Consider the following 17767-nt stretch of genomic DNA (forward strand, 5'->3'; position numbering starts at 1 on the left):
TAATTTTTATTATTAAATTTTGCTCAAATTTGATTAATATCTAAAAAAATATCCGATTTATATCCATGTTTAAATAAAAAATTATGAATATGTTTAATATCTGATTTGTGTCCATATCTATTTATAACAAATATAGATATGCTTAATATCCGAATCTATATCCATTTGGAACAAATATGCATATTAATTTTGATATTCGTCTAATATCTAATCTCATATTCTTTAAAAATAAAAATACAAATATGGATATATTAATATCTGATCTGTATCCGATCTAGAATATTATTATCATTTGATGTTTAAGTCTCAAGTCCATCCATTAACCATGTGTTATGTTTTCTTTGGTCTAATACATAAATATTCAAACAAGATCATTGCTATGAAGCTATGCGCTGAAATTAGTTTTAAATCTTGTGTATATTGCTGCATAAGCATTTGAAAGATAGCAGTATTTCCTTCGATACTAGCAAAAAAGATCATCATTATTGGTATTAAAGTAACGAATACGAGATAATACTAACTAATTTGGATGGAATTGCTTTTTTGTGTTGTCAATAGCCCTTAATAACTGAATGCATTGGTGAAAAACTTGAAATGATTTGCTCACTATGCTAAATTTAATGTGGCAAGTTTGCATAATGCACATTATGTCACAATTCACACATGCCATGATTGTCTGATATATATAATAACTCAAAAACTAAAACATCCTTTGCCTTCCACCTCAACATAAATCTTTTGATATTTATTGTAGTACTCGTGAAGGAGAAGCATTTTATGTTTTTTTTTCTTTTTTCTGCAAAGGGATATTTCTAGCTTTTTTGGTCAGGGAGTGTGTTTCTATTTTCAGAGAGAGAGAGAGAGAGAGGAAGCAACCGAATTATGAGCTACCATTTGCTCCTAATGAAAAAGGCACCTCTCCAACAACCTCATTTTCATTTCTGGAGCCAAACATGTTTCATTCTCTTTCCAGCTTTGATCCATTCAAACAAGAAAATAATACCAAAATATATCCACTGGTCAATTATATATATATTTCTGTTGATGGCTAACCATTGCCTATGATGTGCAAATTAATCATGGCAGGCCGAGGATTAATTTTCACCGAAGTCCCCATGCAAGAAAACTTGTGTGTCATCATAGAGGGGGTGAGAGAGAAAATGGAGGAAGGAGGGGTGATGGCACCAGAGAGGCTTTCACTTGAATTGACCCTTTGATTTAAACATAAGTGATGAAGAATTTCAGAATATATTAAAAGTGAGAAAGAGAAATATCAGATATCAATGGTTGAGATGTACAACAGAATAGACAATTTTTAAAATAGATAGATAGCTACAAATTTCAGCTTTTGCATTTTATATAAGTTGTCAAATTCTTTCTTGGAAAAATATATTACATTACTTTTTATATCGAAATGATTCATGTAAATATGTGAGTCACAAAGCTGTCGTTTGATGCAATTACTACACTACATACTTAGCAATATTTCATGCAATTATTAGTTGGTGCTTAAGCTGAGAGGCTGTTCCAGTTTAAGAGAAATGTGAATTCAATATTACAAGATAATTCAGTATTAGGGACGCCTGAAGCCCTCAAAAGACATCAATCATGCACCGTAAATGCTCATGGGATGAACTTGGTGCATTCCTGGAAGAGCCACATATTGGGCTTGGGCCAGCCTATGAGAAAGGGCGCCGGCCCAACAAGTGAAAAAGGGGGAGGGAGACTCCCGATTGTAGCCTTTTTCCCTCCCCTGTTTCAAACTCTCCTTCCCTCTCCCGAATCCACCGGAAGGAAAGATTTAGGGTGATCAAATCCTACTATATTTGGGCCAATCCTCTTCCAAGACCACCTCCCTCTCTTCCTAGGGCACCAACCGAGAGATCCTTTCAAAAGAAAAAAAAAAAAAAAGGGGAGAGAGAGATTTGGAGTTCTAGGCGATCCGTGAGAGGCTTGGGTTATTCGCCGTCGGGCTTGCCGGAGAAGCTCACCGGAGACGAGGTAAGGTCCTTCTCCTTCTTCTCCTTTGTCTAAGGGCCATTGTTCCTTTGGGAATACGACCGGTAAGCCGCCGGATTGATGGAGAGGCCGAGCCTCTGTTCGACCTTCTCCTCTTCCATTCTGGCAAGCCGTCGCCGGCCGTGGCGCACCGCCGGCACCGCCGAGGCCGTCAGTCATGGGGTGGTGCCGACCATGGGCCGCCGTCGTCAAAGTTTTCCCTCCAATCGGGAGGAAGGAAGGAAGAAAGAGAGAGAGAGAGAGAGAGAGCAACCCGCTTCCATCTTCCTTGTTCTTCTCCCTCTCCAGTTGATCCTTTTTTTTTTTTCATTTTATTGCTATGTTTTCTCTCTAGTTTAATATAGGAAAATCATGGACTGTTGGTTAGTCCTAGGATGCTAGATACTGGTGGACTCTTAAAAGGATCCATAGAGAGTTTTGAGTTTATATATATATATATCTTGGATAATTTTTAATGATGACTTGGTTCTGTAGGGAAACAATCTGTTGGACGAGAGGACGCTGAGCAGGGTTCTGCGCATCCTGGTTCATAGATCGCCGTGAAGACGGATGTTTAGTCTGTCTGAGTTTTTCAACAGGGTAAGAATCCTTGTATGCCAATCCTACATGATATAAAAATTTTGCACCTATCTATGTATGATGTTTTATGATTCAGATAAGTAAGAAGTAAAAATGATGTTATATTAAATTGTATTTTGATCGTATTCGCTTGAGGTTGGTATCATGATAGATGCATGCATGCGCATAACCTACACTTGCATAATTGGATTTATGGATGTGGTGCTATAGACTAACCTTGATATTATTGGTTGCCCATCATAGGCTGGAAACATGGCCGGGTTAGTCTAAAGCTGGAAATTAATAAAATGGATTGATGTGTGGATGTGAAATTGATTAAATGAACATTGACTTTGGGCCGTCTTATTATTATTGGTTTGCCCGTCACAGGCTCTAAGTGTGACAATGTTGGTTTGCCCGTCACAGGCTCTAAGTGTGACAATATTGGTTTGCCTGTCATAGGCTCTAAGTGTGACATTATTGGTTTGCCCTGTCACGGGCTAGAAACGTGACCGGAATGTGGCCCAAAGTCGGAAAGATAATTGATCCGGATCAAGTTAATATAGAATGGAAAGAAAAAGTATTGAACATAGTAATGAAGATTTATGAGCTATCATATGCTATATCATTCTTGTGTGGCTGGACTTTCACTGATGTTTGACGTACATACTTATATTGATTATTTGAGCCTTTTGATAACCGGTTTATGATTTTATGAAATGTGCATCGATTTGTCGTGGTTTTCAAATTCATATTACTATTGTGTTGGTATGGATGTGCAGGGGTTCTTACTGGGCTGTAAAGCTCACCTCCTTCTTCTTTCTCTTTTCAGAGTTGCAGGACGCATACATGGATGGGTTGGGTGCAGAGCGCGAGTTTCAGAGTTATTAGCTAGCTAGTTAGTTTATCTTTCTTTGATGATGATGAGCATTTGAAGATTTTGTAATTGAACCAATTTGATTATCTGGACATGTTGGATTTATCTATTTAAATAAATTAATTAATTGTGGATTTATTAGATTTTTGTTCATCTTAGGCCTTGCATGATCTTTAGGGCATTGCTCTAAGGCTCATGCGGCCGGTCACGTACCGGACCCGGGTACTGGGTTCGGGGCGTGACAAAGTGGTATCAGAGCGGACCTGGCCCATAACCTATGTGGACTAGGAGACACTGCAACACGAATCCATTGGGGCTGACCACGGGCCAATCGTGGTGTTTGTGATTAGATTTGAATAGATTTGAACCCTTATCCTGACGAGGACGTCAAGGCTTGAACAGGGGGAGTATATGAGGATTCGTGCGGACGTATGTTTAGTCCCACATCAATTATTCGCTGAATAGATCTTGGGTACTTATATAGAATCAAGAAACCCAAATAATACCTTCTGGCTAGCCATTTTGAATGAGGTCTTGGGTTGTTACAATTTCATCCTCACAACCTGCATAATTTCATAAAAGTTCTGCTCAAAACATATGTCATAAAACTATCTTTCTGTGGTTTGACAGCTCTCCCTTTCGATGCCCAGCAATTCTCTTTATCTGTCCTGAAAAATTAATGCGAGATGCACCGACATAATTTCATAAGCCTTCCTATCATCTACTGTGATAAAAAAAAAATCGATGGATACACCATGACAAATGTATCAGGCCCCTTGTTTCCTAAAGTATTGATCTTCTGAATCCAAAGTTCTCTCCTATCTAAATGACAGAGTAGGGTCTTTCCTGTTATCCTGAACTTTTGCTGCTTTCGTCTCAAGGGCAGGACAGTTCCCTGACAGCAATTAGTTTGGATGTTTGTCGTCTTGAGCTCAATGCCCTCTTTGGACACATATCAAGTTCAAAATTCCCAGATCTCCAAAAGATACCAAAATTTCCATCTTACAATTTAATTTGGGCCTATCTGAACATCACAAAACAAGCAATAATTATCAATAGACATTCTGATTATGCTGTCAATTTATTTTGTTGGTGATTGAAAAATAGAATACAGGAATGCAAAATATATCACAGGACAATTCAGAAAATAACCTTCGCTATTCCTCAAACAAAGACTCTGGCCTTGCTAAATATTCATGCTCCAATTCTCGCCGGATCATCAACCATATCATTTACCTTCTAATATATTCAGATCCTGTCTACAAACAAATTTAACATAGGGGGGAAATGCTCCCTCCATACATTTTACTAGTCTTGGGCACCCACTGGCCACTGGAATGTGTTTAGGAAATCATGTCGCATCGATTTCAAAATCTGCTAGAGTTGAGTTACCCCTGCAGTCTTCACAATCATAAATGCTGCGACTTCCGCTGCTGTGTGCGCAAGAATCTAACACAAAGTCTCAGTAATTTTTAAGTAACAGCAAATACAACATACATATTAGAGTCAAAAAATTAATGCACTAGACTCCCTTCTCATCATTCATATGCTAGAAGACACCTGCATGGATGCATACCTAATTAATTAATTAAGTACGCATGCATGCATTGTATACTGGGGGAAGATATGACATCATTTTACATGCTTACAGAGGCAGAGGCAACTGTAATGCCAAAATTATAGGGTGCAGTTAATATACTGGTCTAACAGAGGACTCAAATAGCTCTTGCATGCAGTTTGCAAGGATAATAAAGGCCATGCTCTGTCGATGTATTATCCACAGAGCAAATTCACTGCAATGGTTCTAACTTAAATTGCCTTTGGCTTCCCAGAGTCCATCTTGAGATGCAATGCCTAATTTTAATCTCACAAATATCATGGCTAGCACATAGAATTAGACGAACCTCATCATATCTGAGTTGCCAAATAAGTTATTAAACAAATAATGAAAAAACATGATTTCCACAAAACAAAGATTCATTACTGCATTTCTGTGATTCACAATGCAAGAGAGTTTGCCAATAAAGCATACAACATCGCTACCATGTTAAAGTAATATCCAAGTCTCTAAGAACAGGCAACTAAGCTACATACTTCCCTGCCTCACCTGTCCAACCCTTCACAAACCACTCAGTGATCCCCTTCTCTTTGAAATTCAAAATTGTAGGATAACATTGATATGTATGAAAAGGTTCATCATGAGGATAGCAATCTGTTATTCCATATCTCACACGCGAGTTTCTATATTGTCATAAAATATAAGAAAAGCCCAATCTATAGATTCCACTTCAAAGTTTTTCTTCAGAAACAAATGGTTCAGACCACTTGACGCATAGGAAAAGAACAGCTATGTAACTCTTATATAAGAAAATCATATATGAGAACCCTAACACAGTCTTCTATATGAAAATTACATTAATAACATATATATAAAAGGGGGAAAAGAGTTACTCCTTTTAGAAACATATCCTTTGGGGGAAACATTGAGTCCATATCTTTGGAGGAAAGAAACAGGAAACTGTTTAAGAAAGGGGACATCGTTCTTCATCCCCATGAAAATTATCCTGGGTTTTAGTTTCATTCACACCAGAAACAAGCTCTGCTTCAAATGACATTGAGGGTAGCCTCTCATAGACGCTGGACCCTAGAGGGAGAAGTATTTTCTGCGATCTCAGAGTTTGACTAAGTTTCTCATAATTCCATTTCTGCTGAATAAACACGACAATTGCAAGCACAGCAGCAGTCACTGGAATTGCCACATCCCCAAACCTGGAATAGAAATCTAAGCTCGGGTTCACAAATTCATATTCCTCTGCGAAGTAGGGATTGAAAACTGGAGCTCTGATGTAATCATAAACATGTGGAAGTAGCCGAACCGCTGTTATTCCAATGTAGTAGGCTTTCCTCAAAGGTTTGCAATTAATCTGCCACAAAATGTTGCCAATCATCTGAGGAAGCAGGAAAAAATCTTGAACAAGACCTAGATACTCCTCCAGCTGAATCCCCCATTCACGCAGTTTATGGCTATTCCCTCTTGAATCAATGTATGTGTCTTGGTGAATCGGTCTCCTAGAGGCATTAATATAGTGCACAACAAGAATTACCAGAAAACCAACCACATGTACGCCAGAGGTAAAGAGAAGAACCCGTTTATCATTTGGGACTCTTCGTGGCTCAAGTGGAGTGCGACTCAGTAATCTGATTCGGGATTTCCATACCTTCTGACCAAGCCTTAGGGTGAGAAGAAATGCAGCCAGCACAAGGATCTTGACTAGATAGTCCATAATTTGGAACCACTGATTCTTCTCAAACTCGTAGGATGGGGACTCATATTCAGCTGCCAGTCTGGCAAACAGTGCCTCAGCTCCTGTGATGAGTGGAATGCTATAGCCAAGAGCCTGAACACCCAGCATGACAAGAGAAATGAAGGGACTAGAACTCGCATTATCTCTGATGTAAAACAGCTGGCTAAGTATGCAAATGATTGCTACTGACAATGTAAGGATTCGAAGAATCCCCTCCACACCTCTCCGGGAGAGTATGTCTTGACGTTGTTCCCGGTACAAGATTGGAAGTGTCTGGAGATTGATCTGGTTGAAATGGAGTGGGTCATCATCATTCCTTTGACTAGCAATGGAGATCTTTGCTGTCGGATTTATGAGCCACCGTGCAGTCGTTGGTGGATACTCCACTTTTACTTCAATCAAACAATCTAGTCCATCTTCAAGATCCATGCTCTCGAACAAGATTTTCCATGAAGCCCGGACATCTCTGCAGCCTATCAGATACATCTTTCCATCTACTGGGTTATAAAGGCCCTCCAAGTATAGCATAGAAACATTGGCATATGGCTTTCCAGAGAGAGTGAGTTCCGCCGCCACGTTCAAAAGTAGCTCCTTCTCAGTGGATACAGCTTTTGGAGTGGCTGGAGTCCAACCTTTTGCAACTGTTATATTTTGATATGCCCAAGAGCGCCCAAACAATGATCCAAGCGAGAGTATCTCCATTTGAAGAAAAGGCCTCTGTGTACGAATTTTGGGTAGCGGATCCGGCAGCACATATGTATGGAGTGTCAGATCATCTGCGAGATTGGAAAGATTGACCAGATCATCAGTATCATCCCCCTTCCTTGGATAGCTAAGGAGCGATTTCTTGATAAGAGTACCAAAATCAAAAGGTTCGCTTCTCTCGAGAAAAGCACCAGCTAACTTGATCTTTGAATACTTGTAAGTACCGCCGCCATAAGGGTAGTTGCTGAGCTTAGTCCATAGTTGCATAGGATGTACAGGCTTTTCAAATGACAATGGGTAGTGCAAGATGTGAGCACCATCATTGATACTGGAAATTCTTCCAAAAATGATACTCCGCTGGTCGATGGAGAAAGAGGTTGGAATATATAAACAAATGCGAGAGTGGCATCCTCCATTACCGAACTTAAGACATCCAACCATGCAGAGCTGTCCAACTGATGAGTTCCAAATCCCCTCGGCTGAAAGAGTCATGTTATTAAGGCCTGTCCTCTGTGCCACCGCCATGCTGTACCGATTCTCCCATGGAGGAATAGCTCTGAACACCGCTGATACCTTCGCCAAGCTCACATTATCGCGACCAGTTCTCGGGTCGCACCTGATATCTTGCATCATAATACCGACATTGGCGAAACCCCCATCCGTGGCCTTGATCTCCCTTTCTGATGCAAAAGGGCCCAACTTGCTGCAGTATTCATCCGTGGAATTACAGTTCCAGTTGGGTACAACATCGAGAACCTCTCCGGTGATGAACTGATCAAGAACTCCACAGAAGCCAGTTCCTTTATAGACCTCGAAGCGGCCACCCACCACATCGTCTTGATAAGGGTAAGGGCTGCAGGCCTTCGACACGAGCTCCTCTGACCCGAACTGATAGTTTGAATAAGCACCCAACTGGGAAGATAACTGGACCTTATCAAAGTACCTGTGGCTAGACCGTGGATTTAGGCTCCGCAATTCCCCACGCACGGCTCTACTAGTCAGTGTGAAGGCCTTAGGATAGTGAAGCACCAGCAAGATCCGCTCGTCTTGCAAAAGGGGCCACTGGAAATTGTTCGAACCGATATCCTTCACCCATTCCCATGGGTCGGTGGAATCGGGCTGACGAGACGGAAGCATAGCATTCCCCAACAAGCACAAGACCCTCTCTCCACCATTCTTGTTGCCGGATTCAGCGTAGATCCCTTCAAAAAGAATCCTGAGCTCGGAGCTCCCTGGCCAAATCAGGAATTCTGGATACAAACGCTGGCGCATCTCCGGGGCGGTGCCATTCCTCGATATGCCAATACCCAGAACTCCACTGACATTCACCATGGTAAGGTGAGAGCGATGGGCGAGATCGACATGGGTCAGGATGAAGGTTGCCAGGCGAAGGGGATCGGGCAAGCTGGAATGGCCGTCCGAAGCATCGCTTCCATCGAACGGCATCAGAGGGGCGTCGCCGGAGTCCTGCCCCCAGTCTCCCCGGACGAAGGACATCTCCGCCTCGATGGCGTGGACCCTGTTCGCATCCAATTCCCGCCTGGAAGCCGATCTGAGGACCGACCGGCATTCTCTCTCCACCTCGGGGAAGCGGCCATAGTTGTGGCTAGCAGAAGGGTCTTCTTCAGGTCGGTAAAGTGGGTTTGAGGAGGCGATGGTCAACGACATCAACATGCCAAGAATCCAAAGATTTTGGATCCAAATTGTGGTTTCCATAGCCAGATAAAACTAATAATAACGGTAATAATAACCACTCCTAAACACACACTCTATTCCAGAAAAAAAAAAAAAAAAAAAGAGGCAAAACTAAGCTCTCTATCCCTGAAATTGCAAGAAAGCTGCGACCCCGATAATAGGAAATCCAGCCACGCACGGTTAGAGGTTGAGGACAAAAATTAGATCAAAAGGACAACAATGTCTGTCTGCGCTTTGTGTGTGTATGCGTCTGTGGGTGTTTTAAGAGTATCTATAGAGGACTTGGAGGGGCGAAGGCCGAAGAGGGCTTACCTGGGCGTGAAGGTTTGTATTCGTCCGAGACATGAGCTGCTGTGAGAACTGAGATCCGTTTCCACTCCTCCTCTTTTGTGGCGTTTAGTAAGTCTTTGAGGTGAGAGAATATGAGAAGAAAATTGCGGAGAAATGGGAACCTACGGATGCTTCTGGGTTGACTTCGTGGGGGGAGGACGGGAGGAGAAAGAGGAAAGTGGAGAGGAAAGCAGCTGAGAAAGCCATTGAATTTTTGGAAAATTACCAAGGTGCCGCTCCTGCTCAAGAAACTTGGGCGTTCGGGTTGGAAGGTGGAGGGGCAATTTCGGTATTGAAAGAAACTTCCGTTCCATTTGCTACGTGCGGGCTGTGGGAGTCGGTGGAACTGGCTTCCTGACGCCGGGTTTCGCGCGGTCGGGGCGAGGATGGCACGTGCGCACACGTGAATCAGGGGAGGGAATCTTTTATCGGTGTGGGCTCCGGCTTTCTGAGAGGGAGACGGTGTCCAGTCTTATTGTCCTCGGCCCAGCCGGCAGCCACATGGATGGGTCCAAAATTCCTGGCCCAAGATATTAGCATGGGCCAGGCCAGGGATAGAGGCCGAAATCCAACTTTGGGTTGGAATTGGGCAGGTAGGTCCAAGAGCTCCAATTAATAGAAAAGGGAAAGTACTGTTGGCTATTAACTGATCAGTGATCACTCGACCTCAAATGCTTCAGCTATTAGGAACTGTTGGACTCCAAAAACTTACAGCTGTTGTAAAATGAATCAAGCTCGACATGTACCAGGGACAAAAAGATGATGTGTTTGGGTAAAGTAGATTCAAAATTTTAGATGACCTGGCTGAAAGATGATACATTTCAATGGAGGTTGTGAGATTGACACATAGGATCAATGCGAGCATTAGAAGTATTGGGTAATTATGAATAAACTCAATTAGTGAGTGATTGCAAAACTTTCCGGCAATCCCAATGTTTAGGTACAGGTAGTTTATGCTTTCCAATGAAAGCATAAAGCAACCCAAAATAACAGAAGTTGAAGCAACAATGTAGGGGGTCATGGTGAGGTCAAATATGGTTGAGAATTGAAACATTTGAGTCATGGTGAGGTTTCCATCCGACACCATGTTCACTATTGGGTTCTAAATCTGTAGGTAATGCCATAATTGAACCTAATCCAGTTAAAATCAAACCAAGTTGCGCAGGAAATCTTATTGGCGCAGCACACGACGCATCACTGAAGCTGAACGAAAAGGAGGGATTAAAAAAAAGGCTGAGAAGCTAGCAAAATCTATATATATGTATAGAAATAAAATATTTTAAATACATAGATAGGAGAATCCAATTCACAGCTCGTCGTTTTCCCAAGTTCCAAACAGAACAACGACAATCCCATCATTTTTATGAAATCTAACTCGCAAAAGGATGGCGAGCTCAGTACGACAAACAGCCCCTACTGTACGTCTCACGCGTTTTCTAGTTCCCGCAAACGGAAAACAAGCGCCTCCGAAACCCTAAACCTCGACTGCCCCGGAAGAGGAAAACAAATTAAGGCCGACGTACGGAGTCCTAGATCTTGAGGGCGACCTCGCCGCCGCGGCCGCCGCCCTCCTCTGCCTTCACAGCCAGCGGCACCAACGCCTTCTCCTCTGCCTTCCCGTCCGTCGCCGGCTCCACGTCCTCCTCTTCCTCCTCTTCCTCTTCCTCCTCCTCCTCCTCCCGCTCCTCCCCTTCCTCTTCCTCCTCGATGCTCTCCGACCGCTCGCCGCCGCTCCTCATCTCCGACTCTGGAGATCCCAGCCTGTTCTTGTAGGCAGAGGCCGAGGTGGCAGCTGCGGTGCTCCTGTGGAGAGCGGGGTGGAGGTGGTGGTGGTGGTGCGGCGGTGGCGGTGCCGGGTACAGCTCCTGGGGTATGGGCTGCTGGCAGTAGTGGGCCGGGGCCGCGTGGGCCCCGTAGATGGCCTGGCCGGCCGCGGCGGCCGACGTAGCGTACTCGGGTGGGACCCAGATGCTGCCGAGCACCACCAGCTGTGGCGCCGCCGCCACCGATGCCTGCGGTGCTGGGATCGGTCTCCGCGTGTGTAGTCGATATTTCTGACCAAAAAACAGAATTAAAGGAATTAAAAATTGAAATATAAGTCAAAGTTAAGTCAAAGAACATGAAAGCGGTCCGATCAATAAGGTTTGATGGGTCGTGGTCACCAATGGTGAGCTCAAGAATACGCAGGACCCTTTTTTTTTTTTTCTCTTTTGCCCTTTAAACTCGATCTCTTTACATTCACATACCACACACAAAGAATGGGGGGAGAGGGAGGGAGAGAGAGAGAGACCTGCAGATGGCTTTTAACCTCATCGTTGGTCAGTCCATCAACCTTCATCAGCTCTCTTATCTGCTTGGGGGTGGCAACTGTTTCAAGTGTTCAAAAACAACGACTAGATTTAAGAGACTATTGTGAAAGTCTAAGAAAATAGAGAAACATAACTGAAGTTTTTATTTTTCTCATATGAAGACAAATATGTACAGGAAATCAGGAATGAAAACAACAACAATGCTGTCTTTACCCTAAAAGAGCAAAAATAAAAATAAAAATGTAATAGCAATACTAGTCTAACGGAATTAGAAGTAGTAAGCTAATAGAATATAATTGTTCTAAACAACAATTAAACTACTGTGTGTTATTAACAAATAGTTTACTACCTTGAGATCCTCCTAATATTTGAAGAGCATTGACGAAGCGGCGGTGCAAGTCCGGCGACCAGCATCTCCTGGCCTTCCGATGAGTTTGGGGCGCCGGCTGCCCCTCAGTGGGATTGCTTCCTCCTTTCCCTTGTTCTGCTGCTCCACCTTTACCACCATTATCTCTCCTCGCGCCAATACTTCCACCATCCATCTCCACACATGACTGCTTCTCCTCGACTGCTTTCTCCGAGGAAGCGAGTGCCAGCTCTGGGAGGCCCCGCGAAGCTGAACCCATGCCTTTGTTCTTCTCTTTAGAGAAAGGCAGGAAAGCGCCGCCGTTCCTTTGCTTGGTATCCAGTGCCAGCTTGGGGCTCACGTCGAATGCATGCTCGGTCTCTTTTAGCGGGGGTGCAGCCATTGGCTGGTTCCTGGTTGCATCGTTGGCCGCGCTCCAGAGCTGCGCGGAGACCATCCAGCTTGCCTTCTCCGAAGGTGCATTCGGTGCCTTCTCGGAGCCATCGATGCTCGCGTGCTTCAGGGGAATGAACTCTTCGAGCACCGGTCTCGGCGCTTGGTTCGTTTGGTATGTTTCTAACTGCTGCCTGTAAGTTTCCACGGCTGGAGACAAGAAAAATTTAGAAAAGATAGAAGCGTTGATTAGTCTCAGGCACTGAAAAGTATGAAGGAATTCTATGGAAATCAAACCACGCGTTCTATAAGAAAGCAGTTGCATTCGCGCTATTCTGGTCGACATGCGTTTAATTTACATCTATACACATGAAGTTAACGTACGTTGTAGGCTCATAGGAATTAAGCACGAGATTTGTCTTTTTCTGCTTCGTGCTTAGAGATCTTGGCATGATGATTATGTTCTTAAGAAAGCCAATAATTATGTTCGAGGTGCTCCGATATATATAGTCGACGATGAAGACAGATAGAGATCTACTGAACAATACGCTCTTTCTAGTTGAATGGCTTAACTAAGTGGATATCTTCTCCAAGAAAAAAAGAAGAAGAAAGAGAGAGAAAAAAAGGCCGTAAGTTATGCCATATCAAGAGATCATTATAGATGATCACCATTGTTGAGAAGTTGCATGCAAAGAGGCAGCTCACGCTTGAATGCTTCGATCTTAAGCCGTTCCTCTTCGAGGCGAGCTAGGAACTCTTGGATCTTTTGGGTCTGGTCTGGTTGTTCTCCAAGAGGCTTTTGGATCATTGGATAGCTATTTGGTTTGTAATCCAGGCTAAGGTCAGATGGCGAGCCCATTTCAAACGGTACCTGCTAGCGTTCTCCTTCAACCAGTTCTCACATGAGAAAATAAGAGACGGGGGAGAGGATGTTGTGAGCACAACGGGGATCGAGGGGGGATCACCTTCTTTTTAGGGGGAGAGTTTGGAGGGGGGAGAGAATAAAGTGGGGTTTGAAGGGAGGAAAAGGAAAAGCAGGAGATAAAGCAAAGAGGCATGGTAACTTCTTGCAAAGAACAAAGGCAAAAGCTTGCAGGGGTTCATGAGAAGGGAATCAAGGTGGCCAGGCGGTCATGTGCTTAGGCCCTGGTTTTGGTACCTTTGGACTCCTTGTACCAATTCAAATCAACAGACCTAAAAAGATTCTTCTTCCTCTCCACAATTTCCATCTCTTTTTTGTCCCTTTGACATGTCCCATTCAAAAAACACATACACCTTTCATCAGAAAAACAAAACACCACATACACCCATGTAACCCTCTTTTTTTTTTATTTTTTGAGAAGAGAAGAAAAAAAATTATAAGGTTACATAGGTGTATGTGGTGTTCTTTCTAGCTAGGACATTTTGTGTCGGTTATTGCTTGTACGTAGTGCATTGTATGTTTCCCATTTTACTTTCTTTGCAGCCACCCACTTCAATTCATCCCTATTCCTCCATGACACTTTATATACCAGATATCCCTATGTAAGAAACACACAAGATCCTTCTCCCTGAAAGGAGTATAGTAGTAGAAAAGACTAGATATACTAATAAAAATATGCCCACAGATGTCAAAGTAATATTTTTGTGAGGACCATGATTCTTATATGATTAATCAAAGCAAATGATAAAGCTCTAAAAGCATATACCACACATAATTCAAACAAGATATGCATTGATTCTCTCTCTCTCCCCCCCTCTCTCCCACCCACACACGCACAAAGAGTCCATTTGAAAGGAAAGGGAGGGCCTTTCCTTGTTTTCAAAAGGTACACGCTGCAAGTCTTCACACACACAATTGCACCCTTGCATTCATGAGGATGGCAAGATGGGATATCTAGTGCGACCCTAAAGAATATTATTGTATTAGAGCTACACCCTAAGCAAGGAATATCTTAATAGTGAGCAACACACACACAACTCCATGCCTTTAATTCGCCCAACCCTTAATCCCCTAGCCCAAAAGAATATAAAAAGAGGAAAGAGGAGAGATGGGAATCTCCCCTGCTGCTACTACTGCTAGCTTTCGAGGAAGTGGGCTGGAAGGTAAGAAGATTCCTCTAACATAAGAGGGAAGTGTTTTAGAAAGAGAAAGAGAGGGAGGGGAGGGGAATAGGCTGCATCGAATTCGCTGTGCAATAATGAGGGTTGGTCGCTTTCCAAATCAGTCTTGAGGTACAAGGCTCCAACCCACGCCTTTTGTGTGGATTCTCTCCCTCTTTCTCCCTCTAGCCCCTCTCCCTCTCAGCTTTTGAGAGGATTCGCCTCGTGACACGTGTCGGTTTTATTCGCCCATATCGTCCTGTTGAATATCCCTTTTGTCTGGTGCGAGGAGGGGAATATTCTCGTTGGGCCATGGCGGAGGAGATCGTGTCGCCTTCCATTTGTTTAATTACTTTCTTTTTCATGCATTGGAGATGGGCTGAGTTATCTACCGAACCAGGGATAATTCGGTGCCTTTGAAAAAGGGAAAAAAAAAGAACGGCAGCGGCTTTGCGAGGAATCAGAGAGATGCTAGATTGCTAATTAAGGTTACCGGAAATGGGACCACCTTATTGCATGTGGTTTTAGCCATTAGTTTGATCTAGATCCAGTGTTGACAAGTGATGGAGAGAATATTATATTGGCAATCCCGATCTCTGAGTTAATCCGACTATCTTGACCTCAGTCTTGGCCAAGGCAAATGACTTCGGTATGGGCCAATGTGCTATTCTGGTAGGTCTGGTACAACAGTTAACACACGATCTGCATGAAGCAGTTACTATGCGATTAATGCACGATTAGTTATTATCATGCATGCAGTTATGGTATGCTATTGCCCGATAAATCAAGTAGCGGACCCTACACACATCCTATATATAAGGATGATAAGAGAATCCTCAAGTAAGCAATCTTACACTTCTATATACTATTATCTCTCTTCCACTGTTGATCTAGATCTCTAATTTAAGCATCGAAAGATCTTTCGTTAGAAGCCTTCCGAAGTTGACGATATTGGTTAAGATGCGTGCAATGCAAGCACAAGGTAAGTTTAAGAAAAATCAAAGGATATTGAAGTATTTGAGAATGGAGCTGTCAAAAGAAAGCTTAAACAAACATTATTTTAGAATATAATTTCCTCAGTTCATGGCTCCAAATTGTTTGGATTTTTTTTTGGAGAAAATAAAAGTTTCTTGTTGTTAACATGAGAATTGTTTATGGTGTTGCTCGCCATAAACGAGGCACGACTAAATTGTTAATTTAGAATTGGACTGAATCAGATTCATCTTAAGTGATGAACCTCATTAACGAGAGATTCCAACGGCCAGCAAGTTTATAGTTGAGTCCAGAGGGAAGCTGACTACATTAGCTAACTTTCTAGATTCCATTACACCTGGATCTCTCATATTTGGCAACTAGCTAATGCGCCAATAAACTTGGCTCACTTCAAACTTGGCAGTGTTGGTCCAAGCTAGAGAACCTGGGGTCAAGGTTCATGGGATAACCTAAACAATCAGGCTCAGAAAACTGAAGAAAAAGGAAAGGGATGAAAAAAAAGAGAGAAAAAGTTGGGTGGAAGTCAAGTTGTCGTACCTTGGGCACATTGATGTGTCACATTTCTTGCGATCTAGGAGCTAGCAATTGCATGAAATGATGAAAAAGTTGAGTGATTTGATTCTAGATTGGCCTTTTGCTTCTAGAATAGGGGATGGCTAATGCTAATGGAGTGAAATTTTTAAACCGAAGGAAAGACAATGGTTTATATTCTGGATTACCTGTCCTTCCATCATTAAGCTCCACACATGGCACATCAACACGACACACCTTAGTGATGAACTTAAGGGGGTTTTCTTGACAGCTACATGCAAAAATGTCAAAAAGATGGAATTTAACCGGCTTCGGTGGATCGTGGAATTCAAAGCTAAAACAGGATGATGAGATATAGTTTCATATTTAGTATAGATGGTGATAAAGTTACAACCACCACACCCTTTAAGACTTGAATGGATTCCTAAGCATGGCAAAGAGCCTTGGATGATCTACTAATCTTTAATGATAATGACACAATAAACCCGGCAAATTTTGGGATTTCTCTTCTGCTTTTTTTTTTTGTTGGAGAAAAAAAATCTAGGTTTGTCAATGACCATATCCTGACAAATTGTGGCTTCGATTAACTTTTTGACATGTAATTCTCCACTTTAAGATATTCCTCGCAACTTTTTAACTTGAAGATCGTTGCTAATGACCATTTAGCTGGGAAATCTGTTGCTGCTAAATTCTAAGCCGAGGTTGATTGTCGCTCGGTATGCTATGAGGTCGGTGAGAATCGAAGAGAAGTATGGTCGAGCGAGACCGAGGTGAATAGGAACTAATCGCAACCGAGCCCAATCTACAAAAATCCACTTGCCGAAAAAATTTTGGCAGAGGATCCTCCGATGTTTAAGTAAGAATGATAGAACAACAGTGTGCAATGAAGAAAATTTATAGAGAGGAGTCTCTAAATAAACTTGCCTGAGAATTGTTGGACTCCTTTTTTATATAAGGTAGAACACATATCCGTTATCCGGTTTGGCGCACGTTAACGATGTAATAACCGTTCTGCGCGAGCAGCATGCGGCGACAATCACGCCGATCATGTATTAACTACAGTGTCGTCATAACTGCGAGTCTTTATTGCTTCAAGCAAAATGGCACCTCGGTTTACTCCGAAGTTATTCACCTCAATTATGGCTGAAGCCAACAAGGTCGGTTCAAGCCAAGGTTAAGACCTCTAATACTTTCCTCATCAAAACCTGTGTACCTAAGTACCAAGTTTATGACTACCTTTTCTTAAGATTCGAGCGTGCGGCTTTGCATTTGTAAGCCGGGAAGGTGGAGAAGTAATTGCCAATCTTAATCAAATGGGTCCGGAAGCTATGCCAATCACTCTTGTGATCAATAGCAGATGGCAACACTATCACCTAGAAGTTCCAGATTCTTGTTCTCATTCCATGTTCACCCTAAGAATGAACTCATGGAGTTTTCCCTGTCCACCTTCCCACCACCCCCACCCCAGAAAACAAAAGACAGAAAAAGGAAGTGGCATCACCATTCTGGATGAGGTTTGTGGCAATTTAGAAGGTATCTGGCTCATTAATTTCCTTGCAAACTTAAAGGACAAGGAGTTTAATTCGATGCTGAACAGAGCCTAAAGCAATCATTTGATGAGTGA

At 42.7% G+C, this 17767-nt stretch overlaps 2 protein-coding genes and 1 long non-coding RNA gene across 3 annotated transcripts; 1 reads left to right on the forward strand and 2 right to left on the reverse strand.

The window, feature by feature from the left end:
- Positions 1-1719: 1719 nt before the first annotated feature.
- Positions 1720-3578, forward strand: LOC113462834. The gene is made up of 3 exons (XR_003386002.2): positions 1720-2001; positions 2494-2598; positions 3410-3578. It is a non-coding gene; the product is annotated as an uncharacterized LOC113462834 (long non-coding RNA).
- Positions 3579-5711: 2133 nt separating this feature from the next.
- LOC103708819 lies at positions 5712-9674 on the reverse strand. Its single transcript, XM_008793912.4, has one exon. The coding sequence runs from the start codon at positions 9178-9180 to the stop codon at positions 5977-5979; it is 3204 nt and encodes a 1067-aa protein (XP_008792134.2). The 5' UTR covers positions 9181-9674; the 3' UTR covers positions 5712-5976.
- A 1038-nt stretch (positions 9675-10712) lies between these two features.
- On the reverse strand, positions 10713-13521 carry LOC103708818 (transcription factor NIGTH1). The gene is made up of 4 exons (XM_008793911.4): positions 13207-13521; positions 12148-12747; positions 11780-11856; positions 10713-11543 (listed from the first exon to the last, which is right to left on the reverse strand). The coding sequence occupies exons 1-4, from the start codon at positions 13394-13396 to the stop codon at positions 11019-11021; spliced, it is 1392 nt and encodes a 463-aa protein (XP_008792133.1). The 5' UTR covers positions 13397-13521; the 3' UTR covers positions 10713-11018.
- Positions 13522-17767: the final 4246 nt, after the last annotated feature.

Source organism: Phoenix dactylifera, chromosome 8 (assembly GCF_009389715.1).
Source record: "Phoenix dactylifera cultivar Barhee BC4 chromosome 8, palm_55x_up_171113_PBpolish2nd_filt_p, whole genome shotgun sequence".
In the NCBI taxonomy this organism is placed as follows: domain Eukaryota; kingdom Viridiplantae; phylum Streptophyta; class Magnoliopsida; order Arecales; family Arecaceae; genus Phoenix; species Phoenix dactylifera.

Bases quoted from the DNA above. Each gene is read 5' to 3' on its own strand.
- LOC103708819 (XM_008793912.4), bottom strand. From the start codon at position 9,180: ATGGAAACCACAATTTGGATCCAAAATCTTTGGATTCTTGGCATGTTG.
- LOC103708818 (XM_008793911.4), bottom strand. From the start codon at position 13,396: ATGGGCTCGCCATCTGACCTTAGCCTGGATTACAAACCAAATAGCTAT. The intron at 12,748-13,206 runs GTGATCATCTAT...TCTTGTCTCCAG, and splicing joins CATGCAACTTCTCAACAATG to CCGTGGAAACTTACAGGCAG. The intron at 11,857-12,147 runs GTAGTAAACTAT...CACTTGAAACAG, and splicing joins AATATTAGGAGGATCTCAAG to TTGCCACCCCCAAGCAGATA.